General features: G+C 40.8%; 1 protein-coding gene across 1 annotated transcript in view; it reads right to left on the bottom strand.

Moving 5' to 3' along the window:
• Positions 1–17,686, bottom strand: part of LAMA4 (laminin subunit alpha 4) — a 126,567-nt gene that overhangs the window by 41,861 nt on the left and 67,020 nt on the right. Inside the window, exons 9-15 of the mRNA XM_065400888.1 lie at positions 17,544–17,655; positions 12,945–13,112; positions 11,444–11,637; positions 7,197–7,313; positions 5,131–5,279; positions 2,678–2,819; positions 741–837 (exon numbers count right to left, since the gene is read on the bottom strand). Coding sequence (XP_065256960.1) covers positions 741–837; positions 2,678–2,819; positions 5,131–5,279; positions 7,197–7,313; positions 11,444–11,637; positions 12,945–13,112; positions 17,544–17,655 — 979 coding nt within the window. The remainder of the gene's footprint in view (positions 1–740; positions 838–2,677; positions 2,820–5,130; positions 5,280–7,196; positions 7,314–11,443; positions 11,638–12,944; positions 13,113–17,543; positions 17,656–17,686) is intronic.

Here is a 17,686-nt window from a genome sequence, read left to right on the forward strand (position 1 = left end):
AACTACTTGGGACAGGTGCTAATATATTACAGTACAAACTTCAAGGTGAGTTTTTATGGAAAGCACAAGGACTTGAAAAATAAAAACAGTAATTTCCATTGTTTTTATAGAAATTCCATTATTTTCATTGAAGAAATTGCCAGAATCTTTTAAATCTTATCTTATTCCTAAATAGATTTGTAGGGTCCAAAACTGCATTCACTTATGCATGTGAGTAAAGCATAGAATCATAGACTATTAGGGTTGGAAGGGACCTCAGGAGATCATCTAGTCCAACCCCCTGCTCAAAGCAGGACCAAGCCCCAGACAGATTTTTGCCCCAGATCCCTAAATGGCCCCCTCAAGGATTGAACTCACAACTCTGGGTTTAGCAGGCCAATGCTCAAACCACTGAGCTATCCCTCCCCCCAATGAATGTGTTGACCTCCGTGAGACTACTCAGATGAGTAAAGTTACTCAAATGCATAAATGTTTGCAGGATCAGACCCTTAATCTTTTAATACACCTGTAAATGTGCCCACTGTAAATAACAGAAAACTCTCAGCAGGTTGGCACGACACTAGCTATTCAAATCGTACATTTTCCTTTTCTAACACATTGGATTCTAACTTTGATCAATATGTTATTCTGTTGCAGAAGCATTTCCTCCTTAATGATGTGCTTTTGAAATCTCTTTTCATATACAGAGCTATCGTATTACCAGCAAAGTAGTGAAACCAATAGGAAGGATGTATATTTACTGGCATCTGCTGTCTCTTGTAGTTCCTTGGCTTGATTGAGGAGCCTTTCACTTTCATCTTTATGGTAAATGATCTGAGTATCAATTCCAACTACAGCCTACAAATTCATTTCAAAAAAAGGGTCAGAATCTGCTTGATGAAATGTATCTCTTTATTGTGTCTGCTTTTAGATGACATAATATTTCACACAGGCACAAACTACAAAATTGCTGCTGTTCCATTTTCTCTGTTAAAGTAAAAAGTAGGTGACTGGATGAGAAAAAAGGCTCAAATGCTAATTTTCTATAGGTTGCAACTGAAGTTTAAAGGAATGTATTTCCTCCAGACAGGCGAACTGAATAATAAATCCGCAGTATAGCACAAATATAATCTATATTAGGCAACTAAGATGTGGCCTAACCAATCGTCATGCTATTCAGATGGCAAGACAATATCCCTGAGAAGGAAGAAGTAGCCATTATCAGTTCCCCACTAGGGAGATCATCCCCTGGCAGGGAGGAAGAATGGAGCAAGCTGTGGGATAAATAGAAGATGCATAAGATGCTTTTTGATTCTGGAACTTGCTTTCATTGAAGTCAATGGCAAAAGTCTCATTGGCTTCAATGGGTGCAAAATTGGGCCAAAAAGGAGCGAGACCGAGAGGGTGAATCTTCCAAGATAAGAGAATGGTTGCTTGCTCTTATATGCAGGGGTTGGGGATCTGCTTCATGAACTGCTTACTCCTTCTTCAAAGTTAGGCTCCCTGGGCCATGACACCTGTGGCAATCTCTCCTCGGTGACTCACTGACCAGAGGATGGAGTCCCTTGGATGAGACATAGGTGGTCAGCCTAGTGTATTGAAGGATGAATTTGTAAACTCTGCAGGGCAGGAACAAAGTCCTCCTATATGTTTTGTAAAGCACTGTGCATACTTACAATGCTGTAAAATAACAAATAATAACAGTGTTAGAAAGTCTGAATTCAAATATGGCACAAACATGAATGGCAGCTCAGATGTCAAATCTAATTTTCAGCTAAGTTGTTCTTTTGTGCAGTTTTTCTAGATGGGCCAAGTGAGGCCCATGGGCTTCCCAATAAAATCATGTACTGGATGGCTCAAGGGGCCAATCCAGTGTAAAACTTGCACATTAAAAGTTATTCTACTTGCAGTACACTATAACCTATATTTAATAATGTCTTAAACTTAAGTACTGCTTTACAGCACACAGAATCCCAAAGAGCTTACAAACTATTCGGGCCAAATTCAGTAGTGATATGTAAGTGGATGTAAGTTATAAAGTAGGGTGAACACTACTTAAACATATGCTTTCTTCTGGCTCTTTGGCACGCAAGTTACACCAACTTAGATTCCTTTTCACATCAGTAGAGCAAGTAAATGATAGTTTAAGAGTGTTTAAGTGACTGTATGGGAATCAATGCTAGGGCAATAGGGGCAGATTCAGCAAAGCACTTTATCCTTGAAGTCAATGGGACATATGATTATGCTTAAGAGCTTTGCTTGTAAGGGATGGCACTATGTATATGCTCACATCAAGTATATGCTTAGCCAGCTTTGCCAAATTGGGGTCAGAGTCTAATCACCACCACCTTCTGCATCATTTCTGATCTATCACTTCAACCATCCTGAGATGCAGCCTCTCTGGGGGCAAAACATGGCAGCCGTTTAACAGCACACAGCAACACTACACAACAGTTTAGGACAGGAAGTGAAGAACACCACTGTATACTTTTGAAACTACAGGGGAAATTTGGGGTAGCAGAAGTAATTAACCAGTTTGGAATTTGATCAGACAAGAGGGATGACGCCCCCATTCTTGCAAAAATGTTAATTGACAAATGATGAAGAGCTTGGTTTTACTTTACACCCAGGAGCCCAAAGTCATGCTGGGACCCTGATTCAGTGCAAAGCAGATATGAACATTATGAAAACTACTTACATCACTGAGTCTGTGTGTTGTGTTTAATGCCAGTAATGCAGTTTCATTAGCTTCCTCAATATAAGTAGCAATATTTTCATAGACATTTGAGGCATTTAATGCCTTTTGTACCAACCCATTTGTATCAACACTGTGTAAATTCCTGTTAGAAGGACAGAAGGGAAAAAAAGAAAAAAAATAATTTGTTTACATCTCTTACTTGTAAAATTATGAGACACAGGAACTTTGGTCTAAATACTACTCTCACTTCCATACTGCCCATTGACTCCCATCTGATTTCCGTGGATTTGCACATGTGTGAAGATGGAATTAGGCCATTTGACTGGAACTTTCACAAATGCTCAGCAATAGCCTAACTCTGTTCCCACTGAGGTCAATGGAACTTTTACCATTGACTCCAATGAGAGCAGAGAGAGGCCAGCACTGAGTGCTTTTATGAAGACTACCATTTAGGTGTAGTTTACATATTTCAGTTTCATATAATAATTAAGCTAGCTACTAGGTATATCTAACACATCAATTTATGACCTCAATCCTTCAGCTATTAACAACTTCAATAGGTTTTTACATTTAATGATGAACAAACCCATGAAAATTCAGAGCTTATGTTTAGTTCAGAGAGGAATTCAAAAACACTTTATCCTAACTTTCCAGATTTAGGGCCTAATCTTGCAAACACATAATTTCAATGGGACTACTCTCAGTAATCAAATTAATCATATATGTAAATGATTGACAGATCAGGGCCTTATTGCATCTCCAGACTGGACTCTCTCATAAGATTTCTGAAATGTCTTGCTAAATGTGTCCAAAGACCAAAATGAAACTATACTAAACAAAATAAAGACAAGCAAAGAAAAACAACAAAACCAGAAGGCATGATTTGAAGACAGAATGTTTTAAGGGATTAAATTTTCACTATTGGATAATCTTTCCAACAAATATCATAGTGTCACATTTCCATCAGTACGATCCATAAAGGTTTCCATTTGCTTTGTATTAAATTCCTGATGTCATGTACTAGATAAAGTGCTAGCTATCCATTTCATCCTGTCGTGGGTGCACTCTCTTTCAAATGACTTCAATACCATTAATTAGTAGCTCCCATACCTAACATACCAGTTTTTTGTGGAGGTCTGTTCCAGTTTATGTAAAATTATAGACCAGGGGTAGGCAATGTATGGCATGCGTGCTGAAGGCGGCATGCAAGCTGATTTTCAGTGGCACTCACACTGCCCGGGGCCTGGCCACCGGTCCGGGGGGCTCTGCATTTTAATTTAATTTTCAATGAAGCTTCTTAAACATTTAAAAAACCTTATTTACTTTACATACAACAGTAGTTTAGTTATATATTATAGACTTATAGAGAGAGACCTTCTAAAAAGTTAAAATGTATGACTGGCATGTGAAACCTTAAATTAGAGTGAATAAATGAAGACTCAGCACACCACTTCTGAAAGGTTGCTGACTCCTGTTATAGACTATGTAATTTTAAGTTTTTGCATTGTATGGTTTTATAATAAGAAACCACTGGCTTTATATGTAATTTTTTTCTCTATTTTCATCTCCTATCTAGGGCTTAAGTATATTAAGGAACAACTGTTAAAATGTATTTAAATTAGATACTTGATGAGCAGTGAAGGATTGATACTGCAAACATTTATGCACATGAATACCTTTACTCAATGATACTGAAAGCAGAATTTGGTGAACGTGTTTTCTGCAAGTAATCACTTACAATAGTAATTTTTTCACACATAATCACAGTTGTAAATAAATCCATAATTCCCATCTGTCTAGAAGTCACTTTTGTATATATTGGTTAAAATCTAAGTATTTATCATCTGTCAACAAAACAAAAAAGCATGGGACACCTTTAATGTATGCAACTGGACCAATTCACCTTGACACCATCCATTTGGTATTTAAATTACTATAGGTATAGTACACTCAGTCTGAGTCAAAACTACAACACACCCTACCTCTCAGTGTAGCTGTAAGGCAATTTTTTATGTGAACCATCTTATTCACATGAACCATTTTATTCTTATGAGTTACATTTGCAATCCCCATTTACATTTGCCAGTATCATATTATTTCTCAGTTATCTACTTTATCTATGCCTCTGTTACTTTGGGATTATAAAGAAATGATTGAAAAATGTGTGAATAAAAAACAGAGGGAATTAAAAAAATATTTTTGACATTTTTTCAAAAAAAAAAAAAAAAATCTAAAATATTAAACAAAATATTGACCAGCTCTAGTTAAAAGACTTTCTCACAGACTGTGATATAATCCCTGGCACATATGACCTTACAATGATTTGTTTAATGTATATCTATAGTCAGTATATATAATGTCACTATCTTTTTGCTTGTCTATTTACCCATCTATCTGTGTGACTAGCAGCTCTTAAAATTAGCACAGTACAGTCTGCTGTAGTTAAAATTTACCGGTCCAACTGGTCAGCAAGTCTTTGAAGCTCCTGTGCGTGTTCCATAGCCTGCTGCACCAAATCATCACCAAATCGAGACAAATTGGCTAGCTTTTCTTGTAATTCCTTTTTAGCGCCATCTATTTCTGCATAGAACCCCGACACATTCTAAACAAAATATGGAAGGATAGAAAGAATCTGAAAATAGTAACAAAAATATCCTCTTTACTCTTAACAGTACAGGGTTTTTTGGGTATATTGGGTAACATATATTTTAACTACGATATATTTTAACAGATGAAAAAGAGGGAAGTCGAAAAGGAGGCAAAATACAGATGGGGTCAAGGTGACTGAAAGGGAGGAGTGTGAAGAGTGAGAAAAATAAGCCAAAATATCATAAACAGAGGGACAGTGGATAGATACATGGGACATGAACACATTTGAGAGATGGTCATATCTTCCATTACCTTTGCTGATATTAGTGCCACAGTGATTAGCTGAAATCATCTGAAATTGAGGCTTAATAGGTGGGATAAAAGTGACAGATCCTACTCCACTGATCTGCACTTGAAGGGCTCACCCCATCTGGATCCACAGCACAGAATGAGGGGTGGGGTGGGCTCATCCACCTCTGTGGCACTGTCCACCTCCCCATACATGTGGAACCTTTGCACTCCCAGCAGACTGTAACCATAAAAGTAATACAGCCTCTAGCTTATTATGTCTTCTGCATAGCCCCTTTGGGGTTCCTGATTGCAGCTTTAGCCATAGGGAAGTCTCCCTGCTAGTGTAGTTCCTACGGATTGAATTCCCTGGGTTCTGCTAGGGTTGCGGACATATTCTGAATCCTTTTCTGCGGAGGGACAAACCTGGGCCCACTGATGGGATTATGTGGGGGAATTCTCATGGAGGTTTCTTGCAAAAAGCCAGAATCTGTGGCTCTTCTTAAATTAGAAAGAAAAAAATCATGGTTAAAGAATTCTATCTGCAAAGAAACATCTTATAGTGACCGGCTGATTGGACTACTAATGGGTATGGCAGCATGGATTCAGAAGACTGTGACTACCAACAGTTCATGAGTGGTTCTTTATAGAGCCACGTGTACATATTGTATCACAACACGAAAAAGATTATGCTTACGGCAGGTCACATGTTTTGGGGGGTTTTCTTGTTTTGCTGTGGTGGTGTTGTTGTGTGGGGTTCTTTTCGTTAAACCAGTTTATCAATGAAAAGTGACTTTTCAACCAAAATGAAAAATTTCTGTTTCAATTTTTTTTTGTTAAAAATAAAATAAAATAAATAACCAGAATGAAAAATTTCCACCAAAATTTTGGTCAAAAGTTTCCATTTCTATAAAAAATGGAAACTGAATTTTTTTGGGTAAAGTTCTTCAGTGTTTGGTTATCAGAAACCTCTTCTTAGTTTGCTTCAGGTATTCATAAAAAAGACAAAAAAATTACAGAAAATATTAAAAAAACCTCTTATCACAAAAATAATTGGCATTTTCCAACCACCCTCGTCTATTTTCAGCATTGAAACAAAAAGGCTCAACCTTTTTTACACCATGAAACATTAATCCTCACTTCCTCACACCACTGCTCCACAGAGTAATTGACTTTTAAGAGGATTTGTAGATTGGATGTATAATCATCAAATTCCAACAACTGCTTATCTCTAAGTTGAGATTCAGGGTCTTTAACCTGTTCCTGCCTTCTGCCTGAAATGGACAAAGGTGTTTGTGTGGGGCTTTTTCTTTAACAGACAGAACAGTTCTCTGCTCAGTGCATCTTCTGGCCTCTTGACAGGGCATCCCTTGTGAAGTAACTGAGAAATGCATGACAAAAGGCTTAACTAAAATCTATCCCTAATAAGGTGCTCTTAAAATAACATAATTTTTCGATGGCAGTAAAATTTCATTACAAATATTTCGATTGTGGCAGAAATGATTAGGTTTTATTGGAATATTTGTCAGTACTTCAGCAATGCTATGTAGAAAGTGTTCTCCAAGTTTGATATTTTGAATACATGACTTGTTAAAAAAAAAAAAGCATGGCATTTAAACCGGTCATACAATCAGGCACCTACCTTTATCACATCACTTAATTCTGTGCTGAATTGTTGTGGCTCAGCTAAAGTATCTATGGCACTTAGCAGAATACTGTTCGCATCATCAGTTTGCTCCTTCACCTTCTCTTGTTGCTTCTGCAGAAAAAAATAAATCCATATTCAGAAATGTTTTGTGCATTGGTAAAATGCAGTGTTAATGTTCTCTGGTATGTTGTTAATATGAACACTACAGTTGTATTGGTAAAATAAATGAACAGATAACATTAATTAAATGGGAAAAAAGCTAAGATCAAGTTTTGCTCACACTTCTCAAGTTGCATATTATAATATGACATTTTCAGTTTGCCTTGTCCTCATGGAGGACTAGGGCCTTTACAGTAACTCCTCACTTAAAGTCGTCCCGGTTAACGTTGTTTTGTTGTTACGTTGCTGATCAATTAGGGAACATACCCGTTTAAAGTTGTGCAATGCTCCCTTCTAATGTCGTTTAGCAGCCACCTGCTTTGTCTACTGCTTGCAGGAAGAGCAGCCCATTGCAGCTAGCTGGTGGGGGCTTGGAACCAGGGTGGACCGGCAGTCCCCCTATCAGCTCCCCGCTCCCCTAAGTTCCCTGTGCAGCAGCTGCCCAGCAGGCTAGCAATTGCAGCTGTCCCTCCCTCCACTGCCATGTGCTGCTCCTGCTCTCTGCCTTGGAGCTGCTCCCTGAGACTCCTGCTTGCTGTGCGGGGGGGAGGGAAGGAAGAGGGGGGCTAATGTCAGGGTGTCTCCCTCCCCCCTGCTCCTGCACCCCGCTTACCCCATCATCCATAGAGCAGGGGGGACACACCAGGGCTCAGGACGGAGGGAGCTTGCAGCAGCTGCGGTCTCAGCAAGCTGATCTAATTAACAAGGCAGTGTACTTAAAGGGGAAATGCGCATTTCTCCCTCCATTCCTGCTGCCTTATAGAGTGAGAGAGTTAACTCTTGAGGGCTCAGCCAATTGCTAGTTCATCATTTAGCAGTAAGGGAAATATCCCACCTTCTGACTCCTCCACCTCAACCAAGCTTCACAATCATCATCACTGTGTACCAGTATTAAATTGTTTGTTTAAAACTTATACTCTGTGTGTGTGTATATATATGTGTGTGTATATATATGTGTGTGTCTTTTGTCTGGTGAAAAAAAATTCCCTGGAACCTAACCCCTTCATTTACATTAATTCTTATGGGGAAATTGGATTCACTTAACATTGTTTCGCTTAAAGTCGCATTTTTCAGGAACATAACTACAACGTTGAGTGAGGAGTTACTGTATTTACAAAAATAAATTTCATTGTATATTGCAGCTTGAGCAATTATTGGAATGAACCACCCTTACTACACCATCAGAACAGTGCTCTTGCAGTACAAAGACAAATTAAATATGGACTTTTCACAGTGGCATGTAGACTAGTTTGGACTGGAAGGTTTTTTACTACGTACAAATTAGAGATCTGTTTTCCATAACAATAATAAAACTAATGTGAATGTTCTCTTTGGTACAGAATCTGCGTTAGTTGTGGAAAGTAATGAAACTCAAACAATGGTTAAAAGCAAAGAACAATTATGACCACATCCAACATACTTCAGCCTTCACTTCATGAATATGAGATATGCTGCAGATCTGCTTCTGCACAGTAATTATAAAACAAAGGAAGAGAGGAACAAAGAAGACTCTGTACATGAGAATCCTAAGCTTCTTATAGAGCAATTCACAAAAACCGAATGCCTGATTTTATATTTAATTATTAAAAGAAAACACTGAGTCCTTAGCTACATACTATTTAGCGATAATGAAAGTCAGAAAGGAAGAATAAAATAATGATCTGATTCACTGCACTGTTCTCCTGGACATTTGGTGCTTCTTTTCTTACAACATCTCAGGTCCACCAGTTCCAATGCATCCCTACAGCTAACACCCTTGGACTGGCCTTAGAAATCTCCTTTTTACCAAGAAACCTTCTCTTTCTGGGAATTCCTGCATCTTATCTTGCCCATTTTATTTAATACCAAATGCTGTGATTTAAAATCTGGTTCCTGTGACCATGTTGTTCCTCTCTTTGATCATCTATGTTTTTTTTTCTTACCTTCGGCATCAAGTTCAAGTTACCAATATTGCCAACCCCAAGAGTTCGAAAGCCATGAGTTGGAATAAAAATATTTAAAAAAAAGCACATGCGACTGGCCTAAAAATCATGAAGTTTAACCGCCCCCCCCCCCACAACAAATCATGTTTTTTAGTTGCTGGCTGGTTTTTGAACTCCTCTGTCCACCCCCAATTACATGTGTGACAATTAAAGGGTGAAAATTCAACCTTAAACACATACAAACTGGACACACAAATCTGTAGGCAACAGCTCCCTTGTGTGGCTGCTCCCTGCCAAGTGCCTTCCCTGCCTCCCACTGCCCAGAGGCCAGGGCCGGTGCAAGGAAGTTTCGCGCCCTAGGCGAAACTTCCACCTTGCGCCCCCCCCCCAGCCCTGCGGCAGCTCCCCTCACCCCCTCCACCCTGAGGCACCCCCCCCCCACGGCAGCTCCTCCCCCGGCCCGGGGACCCGTGCAGCAGCTCCCCCCCGGCCCTGAGGCACCCCCCCGCGGCAGCTCCCCACCCCCTGGCCCGGAGATCCATGCGGCAGCTCTGATCTGGGCTGCCGGCGGCACGCTGACCCAGGGGAACCCCTGGGCTGCCGGCGGCGGCTCAGACACCTCTCCCTCCCAGCGCAGCGGCTGCTGTTTAAAAAAAAAAAAAATAAATAAAATTGGGGGCGCCACTTTTTGGCGCCCCCAAATCTTGGCGCCCTAGGCAACCGCCTAGTTGGCCTAAATGGTAGCACCGGCCCTGCCAGAGGCCTTGCTATTGGCCAGGCTCTTCACTGACAGCTATCTCCTGTCTCTAGCCTGCAGGAGAGGGGGCTTTTACTTCCAATTTCCCCCTTCCTGGACTGTGAGTGAGGGAGTGAGTGTGAGTGAGTGAATGTGTGTGTGAAAAATGGGTGTTTGAGGCTGCTGCTGCCCCCAAGACTGGAGGGGGGCAGCAGCCCTGGGCCTGCTCTGTGGTGCTGTTGGGCACAGGGCCACCCCGCTACTGCAGACAGCAGCTACGATGGCCTGCAGCACATTTGCCTCTAGTGGGCAAACTCTGATACTACAGACAGCTCTCGCAAATTCCTGAGCTGCCTGTGTTTTATCGCGAGATTGTGAGAGTTACCCAAAAATGGGCCAAAGCCATCACGCTCGTGATAAAATCATGAATGCTGGCGACACCGAGACTCTCATCCTGACTCTCAAGGCACCATTCCTGAATACTTTATTTGCATCCTACTTCAACACTGTTCTTTGCACCTCTTCGATGCATGCTCCAAACAGCCTCACTCTCTTTATTCAAATCGCTCTTTAAATAATTTACTATGTATAAAGTGTATTTAAAATAATTAAACCCTGACTGCTTGAAATGTGGATCTTCATCTGAATGTGTGTGTGTGTGCGCGTGTGTGTATGTGTACACACCACTGCCTTCTGCTGAATGGAACAAAAACTGCTTCATTTTCATATAGGACCTATGCTTATAACACTTAAAGGAAATTCTCCTTTAGTTATAGTGAGGGGGGCCTTTTGCTTCTGAAACAGGAAGATCTGAGTTGTATCCTGATTACCCCCATTAAATTAAGAGTAGCCACGTTGTGCAGCGAAGGGTGAGCCGTGAAATCCTTGCCATGGGTTTATTGCAATGTATCTCAGATATGTTTGAGCTGTCAAGCCTGTGTCTTGGTTAGCTCCCTGGGGCAGAGACCATGTCTTCATCTTCTGTAGCTCTGGATAGCAGCTAACTTTTATTAGCACTTATGTAGCTTACATCTAGACGAAGAGTGCCAAATTCATGTGGCAGAATGGACCATTACATTTTTCACTGTGGTCCATGGGCCAGGGCTACGAAGTTAGGGTCATATGAGAAAACAGAAGCACAGAAAGGTAGAGAACTTACCTAAGGTGACACACTTTATCAACTGCAGAGCTGGGAATAGAATCCAGGAGTCCTGACTCCCATTTCTGTGTGTTAGCCATTAGACAGCAATCCCGCTGGTGATGATAACATCAAACCACAATACAGAAACTCACACAGAGGAAAAGTTTCTACACTGTCATTTCTGTAGCTACACATTTTTAGAATCCAACATTTAAAATGTCCTTGTCAGTGAAAATGTGTTGCTCACAGACACACTTACAATATACATGCTGCTGCACAGTACCTCATTCTCTTGGAGTTTGGCAGTATTTTCCTGATTTGTATCCTCCGTTTGCCTGACATAGTCACGAGCCTGGTCCAGAGCCTCCTGTAAGTCTGACAGCTTCATGTTATAGTCATTGAGCTGGTCCAATACGATGGGAAACAGAGATCTGGTGTCATTATACCTCAGCTGCCACTCTTCAACCTGCCTTAGTACTGAGAGAAGAGTCAGAGGTTATTGATTAATCTTTCTGAATTCTTTTGTTCTCTCCCTTCACAGCATGAGTTACCAATCTAGCTACATGTGACTTTCCAAAAAGATCAAGATCAGGGTATGCTCTTTCTGATGGAGTTTACATATACCAGCATCAGACCAACTTTATGACCTGAGTGGCTGTCCTTAATCAGGGAGTCAGTAAAAACACATTTGCTCGCAGGGAACTTGGGTACTGGCCTATGACACTTAGCTAGACTTTATTTCTAACTATTCTTCTGAATGGGGGGAAAAAAACTTGTCTCATTTTAACTTCCTTATAAAAATTTCAAATTACAATGATTTATTATAGAAATGGGCAGGATTGTTTTTTGTTTGTTTACAGTCTCAGCTAACTAGTCCATACTTTTATTCTCTGGATGAAAGAGTACTTATTGTCTTACCCTTCAAGGTGCAATATTCCCAAAATTACCTAGGCCAGGTTGGAAATAATAGTGAGCTAACTGTGATTCACTACAGTGTGACTCATTTTATGCTGGTGAACCCCATGGAAATCAGTGGAGTTACCCCGGCCTAAGTTTGGAGGCACACAGGATGCGTCTACACTGCCGCTGGAGGTATAATTTCCAGATATATTTACACTGGATTTGATCAAACTAGTGTACTAAAAAATAGTAGTGTAGCTGTGGCAACATGGGTGGTGGCACGGGTTAGCCACCTTAGTACACACCTATATTCTCGGATGGGATTGTACTCAGTTGGCTGGCCCATGCCCCTACCCACATCATGGTGGCTATTTTTAGCATGCTTGCTTGACCAAAGCTAGTGTGTGTACATCTACCTGTGCTGGAAATTATACCTCCAGCTGTAGTCTAGATATATTCATAGTGGTGAATTGGGTCCTGTAAGTCTACATAGTCCTCATTCTGACAGATAATGGCTTACTCTAACCTTTCCCATTTTTTTCATGTTTTTCCTTTTGCAATCAGCAATCTTGGGAAAGTGGCATGGTGGCATGGCACAATCACCTTTAACCCCTTGTTCAAGCAGTGATTACTTAATCTACTGCAAACTCTAGATGAAGACTTTTAATGGTTTCACAGATTTCATATGCTTGCCATAATAGCATGTGTTTTCTTAAGCCATGAGTAGTCCAACTGGCCAGCCACTACAGTCAGCATCTATGAGCAGATTCTTCACATAGGTTCAACATCGGGTTACCATGGTCTGATTACTACTGGAACATTGCTGCTATACTGTGCCTTTCCACCAGAATAAACACACAAATAGATGGAGACCTAAAACTCACGCTCTTGTGCGGCATCAGCCTCATCATCAGCAAGCAGCCTCTGATTGGTGAAAGGCTTGCGATACTGGATTTCCCTCAGCATCTCCTCTGCCAAGTTCAGCTTCTGAATGATATCTTCAGTGCTCAGCTCATGCTGGATTCCATAGTATTTCATCTTGCTGCTGATTTCTGAGGACAAAGAAACAGAATGTCACTCCAACATAGTTACAGTGAAGTGAACTTTTTTGGAACACTTTCGTCCCTAGGGCCCTGGTTTGAATTCAGTTCAGGTTGATGGTAGGTGAAATGAGGATGACACAGAGTAAAGCTGACACTGATAGTTCTATCCACTAACTTCAGAAACAATGTCTTATGAGTTAGTCTATTTACAACGTTTCAGAGTATGTTTATCAGATTGTCACAAATATTTCCCAGTGCCTACATATTAATGCACATTTGGTTTTTCTTTCCTGCTAAACTATTTTTAGCAATCCACAAACTTCTACCACAACTCCCCTTAATATGTCAGAACCATTTGGGTGTACATAGCATAAATGATTCTGGGCAATCGACCAGAATGTTTACACGTGTCAGTTCAGCTCTTGCCAAGTCTCTGACATAAGTACATACCAAGCACAGCACCAGGGCATCCTATCTCTGTCAGAGAGGGGGAATAACAAATGGTCCATGGAGGCAGAGAAAAAAGGGAGGCATACAAGAGAAGCGGATAAAAATACAAGAGAGAAAGGAGAGAAAGAAAAGGACAGATGGGAGAGACAGCAAAAGGAGAAATGGAAAAAGAGACAGAAAGAAACGGATGAAAGCTGACAGGTATTAGGTTTCCAAGACATATGGAGGGACATGACAAGATAGGCAGGGTAGGGAGGAATGCAGGGATTATGGGCATGACACTTCTTTGGGCCTATATTAAGCCTTGAGTCCTCTAGAGTGAAGCGCAGTAGCTGTTCAACAGTGCGCACCAGTACTACATAATAGGGCAATAAATGAAAAAGATTAAAGCTCACTACCTAAAGTAACTACCCAAGTAATTGAAATAGTAGTTGGCAAACCCAAGTAGTTGGTGTTTGGATAGGACAATGAAGTTGTACTTAACACCACTTCTTTTCAAAAGGTGCCATGGAACTTCTAATACCCACAACTGGTCAGGATCTCAGTTTTAGGTCTCATGTGAAGAAGGGCACTTCCTACTTTAGAATACCCCTCAAAATTTCAGGCACCCATTCAGTACTGGTATAGAGGGAAGAATGTCCCCTATTGCATCATCTAAACCACTTTCCATAGCACAGAGATTTTGCATAAATGTCCCCCACCCAAGTATTGATCTATACCGACCCTGACTGGAAAGGGGATGTTCAAAGGTCAGGTTAAATCAGTGTTTACCTATTGGTATCATATGCAATTTTCCTTTTTGGTCTGTCAATGCTTGAGTAATGTAAATGTGCTGTAAGATAGAGCTTGGGCCTTTATGGCACAGGGAACAGGGAAGCTTTCAAGTATATTTCATTTGTTTTTTATTGCTTCTTGTAGATACAAAAGGAGGAGCTGCAGTTGGTTTAATCTCAGTTTTATGTGTCCATGTGATAGGAAGGTGCCATCAATATTCTGGAATAGAGATAATAATCTCTGACTGGAGTATCTTTCTTCAATGCAGTTGTGCTTGGGAAGATGCTCAGTGTTGTCACTTGTCCCTATTACTGGTAATAAAAACTCTGGAAAATGCAAACAGTCTCTTAGTCCCTAAATCAAAAAGTTATTTCTTCATCCGGGAAGGTATAAAATGGCCTATTTGCTAGTTGTAAAGTGTGTATATTTTGGTATATATGTTGCTGGTGAGAATGCTGTTATTGCAATAGTAATACACAAAGATAGATTTTAGAAGTGTTATCTGCATCTCTAGACAGTCAGTTCACAGATGAGTTGGACTCTAAGACAGTAGGTGACAGCTTGTCACAACATTTTAATATGAAGAGTCCCCTTGTTGCATTCTGCTAGTTTTGGGAGACCTTAAGCTTGTTATATTCTTTGCCTGATGTGAAACAGTATCACAGTAACAGCTTATGACACTTTGCAGTAGTCAGTCAGTTTACAAACCTGTACTTTCATTCACTAAAGGCAATGTTTTCTTTGGAAGAAAGGAGAAAGAGAGACAAAATCTAAGTTCCTTTGCAGAAATGCAATATCTGTATCCAAACTAAATTGAAAACTCCACAGCCTGATGACAACAACTGGCTTGGAGTGGAAACCTCTGTCTGTCCCCTTGAATGAGCTTAGAGGTTACAGTATTCTTTTCCCTTTGGAGATGCCTGCATGAAATTACTCATATGACAGGAATCTTAACAAAACTAAGATTTATTAAAAAATGAGAGAAAATGGAGTTAAACTAAAAGAAACTTTGCTTAATATAATCAAGATTTACATTTCTCATCAGCTAAACTAGATGAGGCATTCTCCACTTAATTACAGAGAAGAAAAAGAAAAGCAAAGAGCTGAAAGTAATCCTCTGTCTCTGACCACTCTGGTCTGCTTGCCAGCATTGTGCTGATGTCTAGAGATGAGTCTTTCTCCCTCACCCAACCTCTTTATCAAGCCCCCGTGGAGCCAGGGTGGATAACCCCTGTTTTCCAAAACACTTTTCTCCAGATATGTACACACATAAAAGGATTTGATGGACCATGAAGACACAGAGATCCTTTAACAATGATTAACACCTGTCTTTCAAAGCCTTAAAAACTTAGCATAGATGTCACTTTTCACATGCCACCTTGGCTGGTTGGATCTAGTTTCAGTTACCCTTCTGGTTCAAGCCCTCCAAGCAGTTATTTCTTTTGCAGAGGTGGATTACCCTTTTGTGGGGCCCTGGGCCAGAGGAAGTGGGGGGCCCCTCCCCACCCCTTCTGCCTGCAGTCCCCTCCCGCCCCCCTCAGCGCTCCTACCAGGGAAATGGCGTTGGGGCATGGGGGCTTCCCCTGTTCCCAGGCAGGAGTGCCGGATGGGTGGAGTAGGTTAGGGTGCAGGGGGGCCCATTTTTCCAGGGCTGCCCAGTTGGCCGAGGCCCCTGGGCATGGGTCCCGTTGGCCCAGTGGCTAATCCACAACTGTCCTTTTGTCAGGAAATACGACTTGTGGGTAGGGTGACCAGACAGCAAATGTAAAAAATTGTGACGGGGAGGAGGGGTAATAGGAGCCTACATATAAAAAAAAAGACCCAAAAATCGGGACTGTCCCTATAAAATCGGGACATCTGGTCACCCTACTTGTGGGCATGTCCCCAGACTCTCTGTCATAACACCATTTTGAAAACAAAGAAATAGACACAAAATAAGCCAGATTTTCTGCTTTGGCCAAGCTGAATTCAACACAAGACCAGAGGGGCAGGCATCAAAGATGGTTTTAAGCCACCTTTGTGGCTTCCCAATCCCCAGCTGGCTCAGAGCTAGGACTGTCTCCTGATGGAGTTTACAGCAGAATCTGCACTGACTGCCAGTGGCTTCCAAGAGCTGTCATGGTAACCAAGGATTACTGGATTGCAATGATGCTCTGGTTACACTCCCTACACTAGGCTCTGAGAGTGTAGGCAAGGGTGTAGTAGCCATTATGGTGTCTCTAGGTCATCCAAGGGCTCTCCTTGCCAGGGTGAATTCCTCCACTGGCTTTATCTGCCACCTTTGTGGCAGATTTGCACTGAAAGAAAATTTCATAGTTTCCCTAACAGAACAAAGAGTCTGGCCAATAAAGTTAAATGACTAACCAAAGACTACACACTAAGTCAGTGGCAGAGGTGAGATTCGAATTTAGGATGTCCAGTTTCATATTCAATCCATTAGACCATGCTGTCTCCCCAAATCGGAAGCAAAGAAAAACCACGATGGAAAAAAATAGATTTATAAAATGGGGTGAAATCCTGGCTCCACTGAGGTTAATGACAAAACTCCCACTGCCAGTGGGGCTGGGATTTCACCCTTGGTTTTAAATATCTTGTTATTTTATTGACACAATTCTTCTAAAAATCACAACCATCTTTCCATATAGAAACTTTGTAGAAAGCTACTTTTAAAATCAAAATTGATTCTAGGGACAGATAGATTCTACTTTAGTGCTGCCATGATAAAGAACTACAATTCTCTGTAATGGGTCAACATGGGAAAGCTTTTGTTTGTCTCTGTCTACCTAGCTAGTTATATAGCCTCGGTCACTATAATATATGGGCATCCACTCTGTTTAATCGAGATCAAAAACAACCAACCAACCAACCAACCAAACCTACATACATACATACATACAAACAAACATACAAACTACAGTCTGTATAATCTTTTAATGTTTCACAAAATAATTGATTTCATATGTACTTGACCTGAGATTTAACTTCCTGAGGGAGATGTTAGGAGGGAGAGAAAAGAAGCGCAGCACTCTATAATGGAGGATACCTGACATACTGGTCACAATAGCTTGTTGAGAGAGACAAATTTTCATCCTGGCTTCATATGCTGTTAAAACCTTATGTCTGATGGTTTTATAACAGTACTCCTGTGACATTTCTCAGTGGAGATTTTATTGATATATTCTTGACACTAAGCTGAACCAGAAAAATTCTATTTACCTTGGATGTTGTCCCTCATATTGCCGAGTTGCTGCACAAGTTGAGTAGCGTGGTTAATGGTCGCCATGGTTTCCTTCTGTACCAGTAGGCCTTTGCTTGATGTTTGATTTACCTTTCAATAAACCATGCAAGCACAAGATTAG

This window comes from Emys orbicularis, chromosome 3 (genome assembly GCF_028017835.1).
Source record: "Emys orbicularis isolate rEmyOrb1 chromosome 3, rEmyOrb1.hap1, whole genome shotgun sequence".
Lineage (NCBI taxonomy): Eukaryota > Metazoa > Chordata > Testudines > Emydidae > Emys > Emys orbicularis.